This window comes from Euleptes europaea, chromosome 4 (assembly GCF_029931775.1).
Source record: "Euleptes europaea isolate rEulEur1 chromosome 4, rEulEur1.hap1, whole genome shotgun sequence".
Lineage (NCBI taxonomy): Eukaryota > Metazoa > Chordata > Lepidosauria > Squamata > Sphaerodactylidae > Euleptes > Euleptes europaea.
In genome coordinates this window covers 117,080,216-117,095,935 of record NC_079315.1, presented here as the reverse complement: position 1 = coordinate 117,095,935, position 15,720 = coordinate 117,080,216, and the positions used below count along the sequence as shown (strand labels likewise).

General features: G+C 47.8%; 1 protein-coding gene across 1 annotated transcript in view; it reads left to right on the top strand.

Moving 5' to 3' along the window:
- PIK3C3 (phosphatidylinositol 3-kinase catalytic subunit type 3) overlaps window positions 1-15,720 on the top strand; it is a 112,046-nt gene that overhangs the window by 29,459 nt on the left and 66,867 nt on the right. The window contains exons 12-20 of the mRNA XM_056848007.1: window positions 2,698-2,852; window positions 3,643-3,733; window positions 4,807-4,874; window positions 5,835-5,940; window positions 8,959-9,075; window positions 9,919-10,050; window positions 12,612-12,740; window positions 14,202-14,271; window positions 15,146-15,210. Of these exons, the coding sequence (XP_056703985.1) occupies window positions 2,698-2,852; window positions 3,643-3,733; window positions 4,807-4,874; window positions 5,835-5,940; window positions 8,959-9,075; window positions 9,919-10,050; window positions 12,612-12,740; window positions 14,202-14,271; window positions 15,146-15,210 (933 nt within the window). The remainder of the gene's footprint in view (window positions 1-2,697; window positions 2,853-3,642; window positions 3,734-4,806; window positions 4,875-5,834; window positions 5,941-8,958; window positions 9,076-9,918; window positions 10,051-12,611; window positions 12,741-14,201; window positions 14,272-15,145; window positions 15,211-15,720) is intronic.

The window sequence follows — 15,720 nt, the reverse complement described above, 5'->3', positions numbered from 1 at the left end:
AGTAATGGGAGATTTCAGTTATCCTGACATCTGTTGGAAGGCTAACTCTGCCAAAACAACTAGGTCTGACAAATTCCTCTCTTCCCTTGCAGACAACTGTATAGTCCAAAAAGTGGAAGAAGCGACAAGGGGAACAGCATTTTGGATCTGATCTTAACCAATAATGATGACTTGGTTTATGGGGTAGAAGGAGTGGGATCTTTAGATGGGAGTGACCATGTTCTCCTGGAGTTTGTTATACAGCATAAAGGAGAAGCAAGAAATAGTCAAACTTGTACTCTAGACTTTAAGAAAGCTGATTTCAATAAATTTAGGGAACTACTGGGTGTGATCCCGTGGGTGAGAATATTGAATGAGAAGGGAGTACATGAAGGATGGGAAATTCTTAAAAGGGTGATATTGAAGGCGCAATTTCAGTCAATTCCCACGAGGAGAAAAAAAGGTAGAGGTTTGAAGAAACCAGGGTAGATGACTAAAGAACGTTTGGTTGAGATAGGATTTACAAGAAATGGAAAAAAGGAGAAATCAACAAAGAGGAATTCAAACAAGTAGCTGGCACATGTAGGGAAAAAGTCAGGAAGGCTAAAGCGCAGAATGAGCTCCGGCTAGCCAGGGAAGTTAAAAACAACAAAAAAGGGTTTTTTGGTTATGCCCATAACAAAAGGAAGATCATGATAACGATCGGGTCATTGCGTGGAGAGGATGGTGAGTTATTAACAGGGGAGGCAGAAAAGGCAGAATTTCTTAACTCCTTTTTTGTATCCGTGTTCTCCCAAAAGGGGAATAGTGCTCAACCTGGGAATAATGGAGCAGAGGGTGCAATAGGGGAATTACAGCATAGTATAGACACTGAGATAGTACAGGAATACCTGGCTACTCTTAATGAATTCAAGTCTCCGGGGCCGGATGAACTGCATCCAAGGGTGTTAAAAGAACTGGCTGAAGTGATTTCAGAACCACTGGCAATAATCTTTGAGAATTCATGGAGAACAGGAGAGGTTCCAGCAGACTGGAGGAGGGCAAATGTAGTCCCCATCTTTAAAAAGGGGAAAAAAGAAATCCCAAACAATTATCGCCCAGTCATCAATACCAGGTAAAATATTAGATCAGATAATTAAACGGACCGTCTGTAAGCGATTAGAAAGAAATGCGGTGCTCACTGACAGTCAACAGGGGTTTCTCAAAAACAGGTCATGCCAAACTAATCTCATATCTTTTTTTGAAAGAGTGACAAGTATAGTAGATGAAGGGAATGCTGTAGATGTAGTGTACCTTGATTTCAGTAAAGTTCCCCATGATCTTCTTGAAACAAAGCTAGTAAAATGTGGTCTGGACACTGCTACTGTTAGGTGGATTGGTAATTGGTTGACCAACCGAACCCAAAGGGTGCTCATTAATGGCACAACTTCATCCTGGAGAGGAATGACCAGTGGGGTACCGCAGGGGTCTGTCCTGGGACTGGTACTATTTAATATTTTTATAAATGACTTGGATGATGGAATAGAGAGCATGCTAATCAAATTTGCAGATGACACCAAGTTAGGAGGGGTAGTTAATACCCCGGAGGGTAGGGTCAGAGTTCAGAATGACCTCGATAGACAGGAGAGCTGGGCCATAAGTAATAAAATGGATTTCAATAGGGAGAAGTGTAAAGTACTTCACCTAGGCAGAAACAACATAAGGCACAGGTACAGGATGGGAGATAGTTGGCTTGACAACAGTACATGTGAAAGAGATCTGGGAGTCTTAGTGGACCACAAACTGAACATGAGTCAACAGTGTGATATGGCGACTAAGAAGGCCAATGCAATTCTGGGCTGCATCAATAGGAGTATTGTGTCTAGATCAAGGGAAGTAATACTACCACTGTATTCTGCATTGGTCAGACCTCACTTGGAATACTATGTCCAGTTTTGGGCTCCACAATTTAAGAAGGATGTTGACAAGTTGGATCGTGTCCAGAGGAGGGCGGCCAGATTGGTCAGAGGTCTGGAATCCATGCCCTATGAGGAGAGACTTAGGGAGTTGGGTTTGTTTAGCTTGGAGAAGAGAAGGTTGAGGGGAGACATGATAGCCATGTTTAAATATTTGAAGGGATGTCATGTTGATGAGGGAACTAGCTTGTTCTCTGTTGCTTCAGAGACTAGGACACGGAGTAATGGATTTAAACTAACAGAAAAGCGATTCCACCTAAACATTAGGAAGAGCTTTCTGACGGTGAGGGCTGTTCGACGGTGGAATGTGCTGCCTTGGAGGGTGGTGGAGTCCCCGCATTGGAGGTCTTTAAGCAGAGGCTGGATGGCCATCTGTCGGGAGTGCTTTGATTGTGGGATCTTGCATGGGGGGGAGGGTTGGGGTCACTGGGGATGTGGGGGGAGGTAGTTGTTAATTTCCTGCATTGTGCTGGGGGTTGGACTAGATGACCCTGGTGGTCCTTTCCAACTCTATGATTCTATAATCCAGCAGGGCTCTTTGGATGTTCCTATGAATAATATGTCCACAGGCTCAAAAAGTTTGGGGACCCCTGGAATACAGTACAAGTCCGGTTGTGTGGTCATTTGTTCCCCTTCCTCTCTATGAACCTCTCTGATCATCACTTATCTACCCTCTCCTTGATATGCTATTTCAATCTGCTGCTTTCCCCTAGCACTTCTGGGAAGTTATCTCACTAATCTTCTCCCTGTCGCTCCTTCCAAGGATCTGCTGATGTACCTGCTGCAGCTCGTCCAGGCGCTGAAATACGAGAACTTTGACGACATCAAGAATGGGTTGGAACCCACCAAGAAGGACAGCCAGGGTGCCCTGTCAGAGAGCATGGCGACGTCAGGGACGACGGTGGCGGAAATAGACAGGTAGAGGAGCTCTTGACGTCTTGAGCTGTTGTCCAGTCAATCACAGAATCAGAATCATAGAGTTGGATGGGACCAACAGGGTCACAATGCAGGAAATTTGCAGCTACCTCCCCCCCCTCCCCAGTGATTCATACTCCATGCCCAGAAGATGGCCAAGATGCCCTCCCTCTCATGATCCGCCTAAGGTCACAGAACCAGCATTGCTGGCCTCTGCTTAAAAACCTCCAGGGAAGGAGAGCTCACCACCTCCCGAGGAAGCCTGTTCCACTGAGGAACCGCTCGAACTGTTAGAAAGTTCTTCCTAATGTCTAGACGGAAACTTTTTTGATTTAATTTCAACCTGTTCAATGAACTCTTACGTGAGCTTCCTGAGTGAGGAACCACGTGGCAACGGGCAGAGAGCTGCTTCAACCCCAGGGGAAGTTTTTTGTAACCCACATTCACACACACACACACACAAAGAGCCTAGAGGGGGAAACTGGCATTAGCATGGGTGTCAGGCCCATAATTGGCGGTACTGCTTGGTCTTCTGGGTGGGTGAATTGGACATGCTGGGAATTAGTTGCGAAGCGTTCCGAGTTGGGCCCTTTGGCTCAATGGCCAACTACAGTGGAGGGCATCCCTGCTCTGGTGAGCCATCCTCATGGCGGTTGCCCTGGCTCGAGAAGGCCAGCGTGCCTGGAGACCGAAGTACCCAGTGGGATGAGGCTGTGGCTCAGTGGTATTTATCGTATATCATGAAATATGGAGGAAAGAGAGTCCCATAGTGACATCATGTTATTTTCCCCAGTTCTCAGATTATCACCAGCCCGCTTCCCCTCGTGTCATCCCCGCCTTCAACGTCAAAAGCCAAGGAGCCTGCAGAAAGTGAAAATCTAGAGGTAAGTAAAGCTCTTTTTAGAGACCCGTGGTGCAGGGTGGTAAGCTGCAGTACTGCAGTCCAAGCTCTGTTCACGACCTGAGTTCGATCCCGACGGAAGTCGGTTTCAGGTAGCCGGCTCAAGGCTGACTCTGCCTTCCATCCGTCCGAAGTCGGCCAAATGAGGACCCAGCTTGCTGGGGGTAAAGGGAAGATGATTGGGGAAGGCACTGGCAAACCACCCCGTAAAACAAAGTCTGCCTAGGAAACGTCGGGATGTGACGTCACCCCATGGTTGCACAGGGGACTCCCTTTTCCTTTTTAAAGCCCTTTCCCCCCATTTTGGATTTTCTCATCGTAGGATTTTGAGGTACGGGTTGGTCAGAAGTGGTTTACCATTGCCTTCTTCTGTGCAGTACTAACCCACAATCCCACACATTTAGTCATCTTTCTCTCTCTCTTTTTGCTGTCAAGTGACTTATGGCCACCCTATAGGGTTTTCAGGGCAAGAGCCATTCAGAGGTGGTTTTTGCCATTGCCTGCCTCCACCTCAAGCCCCTGATATTCCTTGGAGGTCTCCCATCCAAATACTTGACAGGGTTGAGGCTGAGAGTGTGTGTCTGGCCCAATGTCACCCAGCATGTTTCCATAGCACAAGTGGGAATTCAAACCTGGGTTTCCCAGGTCCGAGTCCGACACCTTAGCTGCTACACCATGCTGGTTCTCTTTTCTCTATATAAAAAGCCCCACGTTCTTTAACTTCTCTCCACACAAGAAAATGTTTTGAGCCGTTTAGTAATATTGATTGTGTTATATTGGTCCTTTTCTGGGCAGGGGGACAAATACCTGGGTAATGCAGTGTCTGAACTGGGGTCATACCTCCGATGTAGTTGGGGGGGGGGGCAAGCTGAAACCCATCGCAGGGAGACAACCAAGGCTTGGGTTTGGATTGTTCCGGATGGCCCTGATTTGCTATGGGGGGTGGGACACATACACGGTTCCTTTTATTAGTTTGTTGTGACGGATCATCATGGCTCCTCTATTGTAATGAATAACCCTTTGTTTGTTTATTTCTTTATTCAAATTCTCTGTTAGCAAGACCTGTGCACGTTCCTGATATCCCGAGCATGCAAGAATTCCACGCTGGCAAACTACTTATATTGGTAAGTACGACGCAGGGGGTTCACTTTCCTTCTTCTACGCTGACAGCTGATATCCGGTTGTGCGGTGTAGCGGGAAGGGGTAACAGGGATCAGAAAGGAATGGTTGGTTTTTGCCTTCTGCCACACTGAGAGATGTAAAGAAGAAGGAGAAGAGTTGGTTTTTATATGCCGACTTTCTCTACCACCTAAGGGAGAATCAAACCGGCTTACAATCACCCTCCCCTCCCCACAACAGACACCCTGTGAGGTAGGTGGGGCTGAGAGAGCTCTAACAGAGCTGTGACTAGCCCAAGGTCACCCAGCTGGCTTCGTGTGGAGGAGTGGGGAAACCAACCTGATTCACCAGATTAGCCTCCACCACTGATGTGGAGGACTTGGAAATCAAACCCGGTTCTCCAGATCAGACAGATCAGAGTCCACCGCTCCAAACCACCGCTTTTAACCACTACACCATGCTGGCTGTCATGTCTGGGGTGCAGGGTAGAAGGTTGTAACTCTAAGAAGGAGGGAGTGGGTGGAGTCAATAGTAAAGTGGGCGGAGACTTGTTGGAACGGAAGTCTTCTGAGCCCTGCTGGGTCAGAATTAATCTAATTTTTAAGGAGAATCAAACCAGCTTACAATTGCCTTCCCTTCCCCACAACAGACACCTTGTGAGGTAGATGGGGCTGAGAGAGTTCAGAGAGAACTGTGACTAGCCCTTGGTCACCCAGCAGGCTTCATGTACAGTAGTGGGGAAAACAACACGGTTCACCAGATTAGGGTCCACCGCTCATGTGGAGGAGTGGGGAATCGAAAACCGGTTCTCCAAATTAGACTCCACTGCTCATAACCACTACACAACGCTGGCCTCTGGTGTGTCTGTAGCTGCTGTCTAATCCAGATCCACCAGCGGTCTTCAGTACGCCATCCTTGTGCATGGGCAGAACGTGTGCATGCCAGACTTGTGTGTTTCCTTACAGGTACGTGATTGTCGAATGCGAGGATCAAGATACCCAGCAGAGAGACCCCAGGACTCACGAAATGTACCTGAACGTCACGCGGAGGTTCAGCCAAGCTCTACTAAAGGTGACGCTTGTTCATTGGTTATTTTATTTATATCTGCTTTTCTCTCTGTCGGTTCCCTCCCCATTTCTTCACAGAATCCTCCCAACAACAACCTTCTGAGGGTAGGGTAAGCTGGTTGTGACCGGCCCGCAGTCATCTGGCAGGCTTCCATGGTTGAGCAAGGGATTTAACCAGGTCATCCCAGGTCCTGGTCTGTCACTCTAACATGGCTGAAAAATAGGAAGCAGAGAGTAGGAATCAATGGTCAGTTCTCACAATGGCGGGATGTAAACAGTGGGATCCTCAGGGATCTGTGTTGGGACCGGTGCTTTTCAACCTGTTCATCAATGACCTGGAGTTGGGGTTAAACAGTGAAGTAGCCAAATTTGCAGATGACACCAAATTATTTAGGGTGGTTAAAACAAAATCGGACTGTGAAGAGCTCCAGAAGGATCTCTAGATACTGGAAGAATGGGCATTAAAATGGCAAATGAGATTCAATGTGAGTAAGTGTAAAGTGATGCATATTGGGGCAAAAAATCCAAACTTCACATATACACTGATGGGATCTGTGTCAGCAGTGACAGACCAAAAAAGGGATCTTGGGGTGGTAGTGGATAGTTCAATGAAGATGTCAACCCAGTGTGTGGCTGCTGTAAAAAAAGGCAAATTCCATACTGGCCATAATTAGACGAGGAATAGAGAATAAAACTGCTTATATCATACTGCCCTTGTACAAATCTATGGTGAGACCACACTTGGAATACTGTGTACAGTTCTGGTCACTGCATCTAAAAAAGGATATTACAGAGCTTGAGAAGGTGAAGAAAAGAGCAACCAAAATGATTAGGGGATTAGAGCAACTGTCCTATGGGGAGCGGTTAGGACGCTTAGGGCTGTTTAGCTTGGAAAGAAGGCAGCTAAGGGGTGACATGATAGAGGTCTATAAAATTATGCATGGTTTGGAGAGAGTGGACAGGGAGAAGTTTTTCTCCCTCTCTCATAATACCAGAACGCAAGGTCATCTGCTGAAGCTGGAGGGTGAGAGATTCCAAACAGATAAAAGGAAGTATTTTTTTTCACACAATGCATAGTTAAATTGTGGAACTCCCTGCCCCAGGATGTGGTGATGGCTGCCAACTTGGAAGGCTTTAAGAGGGGAGTAGACATATTCATGGAGGAAAGGGGTATTCATGGTAGAGCTCAGTGGCTCCATGGTAGAGCATCTGCTAGGCATGCAGAAGGTCCCAGGTTCAATCCCTGGAGTCTCCTCTTAAAAAGATCAGGCAGTAAGTGATGTGAAAGACCTCTGCCTGAGACCCTGGAGAGCTGCTGCTGGTCTGAGTAGACAATACTGGCCTGGATGGATGGTCTGATTCCGTATAAAGCAAGCTTATACATGTGAACCTGTTCATGGAGGAGAGGCTACTATTCATGGCTACTAGTGTAAATGGATACTTGTCATGATGCATACCAATTCTCTCCAGGATCAGAGGAGCATGTCAAATATATTAGGTGCTGTGGGACACAGGGAGGATAATGCTGCTGTGATCGTCTTGTTTGTGGGCTTCCTAGAGGCACCTGGTTGGCCACTGTGTGAACAGACTGAGGGACCTGATGGGCCTTGGTCTGATCCAGCATGGCCTTTCCTGTGTTCATGCCTATTCTCTTCAGTATTAGAGGAGCATGCCTATTCAAATCAAATCAAATCACCTTTATTCGCATATTCTCAGAAATATAGCATAGATGGGCATGCCTATTCTATTAGGTGCGGTGAAACACAGGCAGGATAAAGATGCTGCAGTCATCTTGCTTGCGGGTTTCCTAGAGGAGCTTGGTTGGCCACTGTGTGAATAGACTGCTGGACTTGATGGGCCTTGGTCTGATCCAGCATGGCCTTTCTTATGTTCATGCCTATTCTCTCCAGTATGAGAGAAGTATGGCTATTCTATTAGGTGCTGGGGAACACAGGCAGGATCATGCTGCTGCAGTAGTCTTGCTTGTGGGCTTCCTAGAGGGACCTGGTTGGCTTCCTAGAGGGGCCTGGTATCAGACTTGATAGGCCTTGGTCTGATCCAGCATGGCCTTTCTTATATTCTTAAGCGTCATGTGTTTCAGATCTGTCTCTTTGCTTATTTGTAGGACTGGGTGTCCCAGTCAGAATTCTGTGATTCTTTTCTCAGGCCCCCAAGTATCAATTGACTCGTGTCACACCTACGTTGCATATGGAACGATTGTTGTACACAGTCATAAAAAAGCTGAAAGGTCAGGATGCCAACCACCAGCCTACGGGGATCCCTTGATTGCAGTTTATTGAGGAAAGAGAGAGGGGGGAAGAAATGCTCCCCGTTGAACGAGTGTCAGTGTTTATTATCTGCCCATTTTGAGAGCGATAATCACTGCGCACCTGTCCCTGGTAAAATAATGACCGTATATACTCAAGTATAAGCCGAGTTTTTTAGCCATGATTTTTGGCTTAAAAAACTCACCTCGGCTTATACTCGGGTCAATACGGTAATTCGCCTGCCGAGCCCTCTCCCAGCGCGCTCCCGCCGGCCAGCTGATGGGCGGGCTGTCCCACCTTCTGCACGGCGGCGGCAGTTTCTTCACACCCCACCCCACCCCGCCTTCTGCTGGGCGGCGGCGTATTCTTCACCCCCATCTCCCCACCTCACCCGGGCCGGTCCTCCCGCTTGCCAGCTGACCCTGCGGGGCCTCCTGGGCGCAGGGAGGGGGCCGCTGCCGCCGCCTGCCCGCATGCCTTCCCTGTGGGCCAGGAGCGGCCTGCGGGGCCTCCTGCGCGCAGGGAGGGGGCCGCCGCTGCCACCGCCTGCCGGCGCGCCTGGAGCCCGGTCAGGTAAGCCTGCGGGGGGGGGGAGGGGTGCATTTCCCCCTCGGCTTATACGTGGGTGCCTAATTTTTCCCCATTTTGGGGGTGAAATTAGGCACCTCGGCTTATACTCGGGTCGGCTTATACCCGAGTATATACGGTACAGCAGAAGGAAATTATTTTTTTTGTCTCCCTCCGTGTTTACTCAGGGAGATAAGTCCGTCAGGGTGATGCGCTCCTCCCTGGCGGCTCAGCAGACGTTCGTGGATCGACTGGTGCATCTCATGAAAGCGGTGCAGCGGGAAAGCGGGAATCGGAAGAAAAAGGTGAGCTGCGTTCCCCCTTCCCCTCTTTCTGGCCCGTAGCCAAATGCCCGAATGCAAGAATCCCCCTGCTTGGCCCAGAATGCCTTCTGACACACTGTTGAACTTGTGCGACTTTAATTCAGCTCCTTGGGCAACTGTAGTTGGGCATTTATGCCTCTTGCAATGGAGTCCCTCGCTACAGCTCATTGGTAGAGCATCTGCCTCACTTGCAGAAGATCCCAGGTTAAATCCCTGGCATCTCCAGTTAGAATCGTAGAGTTGGAAGGGACCACCAGGGTCATCTAGTCCAAGCCCCTGCACAGTGCAGGAAATTCACAACTACCTCCCCGCCCACACCCCCAGTGACCCCTACTCCATGCCCAGAAGATGGCCAAGATGCCCTCCCACTCATGATCTGCCTAAGGACATAGAATCTAGCCTCTGCTTAAAAACCTCCAGGGAAGAAGAGCTCACCATCTCCAGAGGTGAACTCTCTCAGCCCCATCCACCTCACAAGGTGTCTGTTTCTTTAAAAAACATATTTTATTTATTTTATACATATTGGGTACAGAAGGGAAAAAGGGGTGGGTAATCATAAAGGTATGTCCGTCTAAGGATAAAAAGAAAAAAACACATAATCACTTCATCTTAAAAGATTAATCTAGCAGACTACATTGTAACTTTTATAACTTTTGTATTAACTATTATCTGGGCAAGAATATAAATGCATTCAAAGAATAACTATCTTATATGTTTTGTAACTGTCCAAACAATTTTCTGCTCTACACTGGGAGGCTCCCTTATGATTTTATAGCGTTTAATTTTTAACATTATTTCTTCTTTTTTCTTCTTCTTCCTTTATAGAATGAGCGGCTACAGGCGTTGCTGGCCGACAACGAAAAGATGAACTTGGCGGACATGGAGCTTATTCCGCTACCTCTGGAGCCTCAGGTGAAGATTAAAGGAATCATCCCAGAGAAAGCCACACTGTTCAAGGTAAACCGCAAAGCTCTGTCTTCTGGACTGTGTTGCTGATGGGTTAGATGCTGATGGGCCGTCCGGCGTTTGAAAAATTTGGTGTGCCTTGGACTGGCTTTCTAGTATCTGGTTGATTTTGTAGACTTGTATAGTGTTTTTCTTTCTCAAGGGAAAAAAATGTTTATCAGAATATGCCCTACGTCCCTGCCCGGAAATTAAGATCACAAGGACAGGCCCTCTTGGCTGTCCTATCGACCAAAGAAGCTCGTCTGGTGGGTATACGAGAGAGGGCCTTTTCGGTGGCAGGAGTGGGGAATCAGACCCAGTTCTCCAGATTAGAGTCCGCCGCTCTTGACCACTACACCACGCTGGCTTTCGAAGTGTGGCTCCCTCTTTGTAAGTGCAGTGAGGGCAACCAAGGAGCGATGCTCATCTTCCTTCTCCGGGCAGTGGGGACCAGGAATCAGTGGAAGGAGGGTTTGGGTGCTTGGAACACCACACCTTCTTGCAATTTTGTGGCTGCATGATGGTCGGTCAGCATGGACCGTTCCCGTGGCATCCATTAAAAATGGGGGCAAGGATTGCACAGACTGGGGTTATGCAGGTCTCCGTCTGTGCAGAGCTTCACCTCGTGCATGTAGTGTGAGATGAAGGAAATCCCACCTGTACCTCTCCTACACCCAGAATACTCTTTCAGTATTTGAAGGGCTGTCGCTTAGAGGAGGGCAGGGAGCTGTTCCTGCTGGCAGCAGAGGGCAGGACTTGCAATAATGGGTTTAAATTGTGGGCGGGAAGGTACCGCCTGGATATTAGGGGGAAATTTTTCGCAGGAAGAGTTGTTCAACAGTGGCCAGCTCCCCCTCGCTGGTAGTCTTTAATCAGCGGCTGGACAAACACTTGTCAGAGATGCTCTAGGCTAATCCTGCATTGAGAAGGGGGTTGGACTAGATGGCCTCTATGGCCCCTTCCAACTCTCTGATTATGTGTTTCTAAGACCCATGGCCTGCTCAGGCCAGTGTCTTGTTACTGTTTCCTTTTATTGTGTGGTGGGGGTGGACTGGACAACGTAAATGAGATTGAGAAATACATTTGCAAACAGCCATTGATTTTCTTCTTGTCCTTTTTATGAGGGACAAATTGCCGGCTAAACAAATTAGGGCTGTTCAGAAAGGGCATTTTAAACGGGACTGCCTTCTTCACTAAGCTAATTAGGGTGGATGGCTAATCGCTTTAACGTTCCCCTTCTTTAGAGGTTTTTAAAAGTGTCTGTGAGACAGCAAAGTCTTTTCCCTCTTTCTGTTCGTTCCTAAGCTTCTGTAGGCTGCATTCACATGCCTGTCGCCCCAGAAGGTCGGACCAGAACCAGCGGATTGAAATTAAATCAAAAGAGCTTCCTCGGGAGGTGGTGAGCTCTCCTTCCCTGGAGGTTTTTAAGCAGAGGCTAGATGGCCATCTGTCAGCAATGCGGATTCTATGAACTTAGGCTGTTCATGAGAGGGAGGGCATCTTAGCCATCTTCTAGGCATGGAGTAGGGATCACTGGGGATGTGTGGTGGGGGCAGGTAGTGGTGAATTCCCTGCATTGTGCAGGAGAGCCAGCGTGGTGTAGTGCTTAAGAGCGGTGGACTCTAGAGAACTGGGTTTGATTCCCCGTTCATCCACATGAGCGGCGGACTCTAATCTGGTGAACCAGGTTGGTTTCCTCACTCCTGCGCATGAAGCCAGCTGGGTGACCATGGGCTAGTCACAGCTCTCTTTGAGCTCTCTCAGCCCCACCTACTTCACAGGGTGTCTCTTGTGGGGAGGGGAAGGGAAGGTGATTGTAAGCCTGTTCGAGTCTCCCTTAAGTGGTAGAGAAAGTTGGCATATAAAAACCAACTCTTCTTCTTTGAAATGCCAGAAAGACGGACGGATGATCTGATTCAACATAAAGCAGTTTCTTGCGTAGAAAAGAGCCAGAGTCCAGTAGCACCTTCAAGACGAACAAAATTTCTGGCAGGGTATGATGTCTCGTGAGCCACACCTCCCTTCTTCAGATATGGCTAGAATGTGATTCCATCTATCCTTAAGTAGAGGCATTTTAACCTTCCAGGACATTCAGTTGCTGATTGAAGAGTTGCAGTTCTCTTACAAAGAGGAGGGGAAGGTGATTGTAAGCCTGTTTGATTCTCCTTAAAAGGTGGAGAAAGTTGGCATATAAAAAACAACTCTTCTTCTTCCAAAGGATGGGGGGGGGGGGAAATGGTTATTTTTAATTCTTTTAAAAGTATTGCTTAATGTTAGCGCCACTTTTAATATGGGCCCTAATCTTCGATGACGTTACAAAGATTGCTCTTCAACATATTGTCGAAGGCTTTCACGGTCAGAGTTCTGTCCTTCAGTGTTACTCCTCTGAAGATGCCTGCCACAGCTGCTGGCGAAACGTCAGGAAAGAAAATACCAAGACCATTGCTCTTCAACGTTTTGAACAGAATCTGCGGCCCTCTGTCAAGCACAGTTTCCAAAGCCAGATCTATGTCAGTTGCTTTATAACTCACAGATGATGTTATCCTTTTTTTTCCCTTCTTTCCCTCCCCCAGAGCGCCCTCATGCCAGCCCAGTTATTCTTCAAGACGGAAGATGGGGGCAAATATCCTGTCATATTTAAACACGGGGACGATTTGCGGCAAGATCAGCTCATTCTCCAGATAATTTCGCTCATGGACAAGGTGACAGATTTCCCTTTTTGCCTGTCTGCTAATTTACAATAAAACAGCTTAGCTGGGCAGTCCTAAAGAGAGTTACTCCAGTCTAAGCCCGTTCATTTCAGTGGGCTTAGACTGGAGTAACTTTGCATAGGATTGCACTGCGAATCAGCCAGGGAGGGGCATTTCACAACCTGTGACAGCAAACCAAGTGTTGTCTAGAGCAGCGGTTCTCAAACTTTTGTGGGCCGCGGCCCCCTTGATTCCATAACCTCATCCCTAGCGCCCCCTAAAGGTAAAGGTAGCCCCCTGTGCAAGCATCGGGTCGTTAATGACCCATGGGATGACGTCCCATCCCGACGTTTACTAGGCAGACTTTTGTTTATGGGATGGTTTGCTGGTGCTAATTTTACCGATCTTGGAAGGATGGGAGGCTGAGTCAACCTTGAGCCGGCTGCCTGAAACCGACCTGTGTCGGGATCGAACTCAAGTCATGAGCAGAGCTTTTGACTGCAGTATTGCAGCTTACCACTCTGCGCCGTGGGGCTCCAATGCCCCTTACCCAATCCAATAAAAAGCATTAATCGAATAAGCAGTTTGCATGACCCACTACGGAAGATATTAACCTTAAAATTCAAAACCGTAACAATTGCACTTATATTCAAAAACCAATTAAAACTTTTTAGTGTAATTTGTTCAAAATGGATGAACTTGATCCAGTGATATCATAAGAGCATAAGAAAGGCCATGCTGGATCAGATCAAGGGCCATCAAGTCCAGCAGTCTGTTTACACAGTGGCCAACCAGGTGCCTCTAGGAAGTCCACAAACAAGACAACTGCAGCAGCAGCAGCCTGCCTGTGTTCCACAACACCCAATATATTAGGCATGCTCCTCTGATCCTGGAGAGAACAGGTATGCATCATGACAAGTCCATTTTTACTAGTAGCCATGAATACCCCCTCCTCCATGAGCATGTCCACTCCCCTCTTAAAGCCTTCCAAGTTTCAGCCATCATCACATCCTGCGGCAGGGAGTTCCGCGATTTACTCTACCAACCTTTCAGAGTCTGAATTTTTTCCCCAATAGTTGGCACCAGATTTCAGCACTTTATAGAGACAGAAACGTGGAGTTCCATTAGCCCGATCAATGATAAATAAATGAACAATGAGGTTGAAGGTGTGCACTTCCAACGCTCACCTGCCACCCCCCTGCCTCTTAGTTTTTCCCAGGTAATCCCACTGCCCCCCAGGAGGCGGAACTGCCCACTTTGGGAACCGCTAATCTGGAGCTTCACCCTAAGGTTCTGGGTTGTCTTGCCAGACCTGGAAAGCAGGAAGTTAATCAACCATTCGTGCAAAACTGTGTTTCTTCTTCATCCCCCCACCCCCTTTTGGTGTAGCTTTCTTGTTCCCTTAAGAAAACCCAGATGATTTTGCATCTTTCCTTCTTTTCTTTTTTTTAACCTTTCCGTTTTCGTCTGCAGCTCCTGCGCAAGGAGAATCTGGATTTGAAGCTGACCCCGTACAAGGTCTTGGCTACCAGCACGAAGCACGGTAAGGCTGCTTTGTTCATTTGTATATGTTTATTAAGACACTTATCCCTTGCCATTCTGACATCTCGGAGTGGATCGCTGCCAAGGAAAATGACACGAAATAGTATGCCTTGTGGACTCTGATCTGGAGAACCAGGTTCGATTGCCTAATCCTCCACATGATGAGCGGAGGCTAATCTGGTGAACTGGATTTGTTTCCCTGCTCCTGCACATGAAGCCAGCTGCGTGACCTTGGGCTAGTCACAGCTCTCTCAGCCCCACCTACCTCACAGGGTGTTTGTTGTGGGGAGGGGAAGGGAAGTTTTGATTCTCCCTTAAATGGTAGAGAAAGTCGACGTATAAAAAACAACTCTTTTTCTACTTTTACTTTTTCTTCTACTGCTATTACTACTACTACTAGAAAAGGTGGCGGGGGGCAAAGGAGAAGGGGAAAAGTTACTTTAGGCTTTATTCTTAAGGTTTGGGAAATCTGCTTCACACTGAAGTATTCATGAGAGGATCTCATTGTCTAGGTCAGGGGTGTTACACATAAGGCCAGCAGGCTGGTCCGGCCCCTTGAGAGCTCTTACCTGCCCACAAACCAGCCGAGGCAGACACCCTACCCCACTCTAAATCTGGGCTGGTGAGGCGTGGCCCGGCCTGACCAAGTGACATTGGCCATTCAGGCATGATTTGATCTAGAACCCGCTGATTTGTCTCTTTGGCCATCCACGGTATCTGTAACACTCTCCTCCAACATCACATTTCAAAGGAATCAACTTGCTCCCTGTCAGCTTTCTTCATTGTCCAGCTATCACACCCATACATAGTAATGGGGAATACTACGGCATGAGTAAGCGTTTGCTAATTCTGAAATTCTCTCTCCATCTCTGCAGGTTTCATGCAGTTTATTCAGTCTGTGCCCGTTGCAGAAGTTCTTGCTACTGAGGAAAGCATACAGGTATGTGTCTTGGCATGGGTACCTTGACTATTGTGGGGTGGATGCGGGAGGTGACGTGGCTCAGTGATGCATGTTTATATGCTTGGGGTCTCACAAGTTGGTATTGGGGAGGAACTACTGGCCTTCAGAAGAAAAAGAAGGGTTGTTTTTTATATGCCAATTTTCTCTGCCACGTAAGGGAGACTCTACATGGCTTACAATCACCTTCCCTTCCCCTTCCCACAACAGACACCCTGTGAGGTAGGTGGGGCTGAGAGAGCTCTAAGAGATCTGTAACTTTCCCAAGGTCACCCAGCTGGCTTCATGTGGAGGAGTGGGGAATCAAATCCGGTTCTCCAGAGTCCACCGCTCCAAACCACCACTCTTAACCACTACACCGTGCTGTCTCGCCATTTGAAGTTTAAAAGATAAGTAGCTGCATCAATATCAGATAACAGAAATATAATTTTCTCTGCATCCGAGTGTGTATTGACACCCGGCAATTTTCCTGCCAAAAATTTAGCCCTGGGG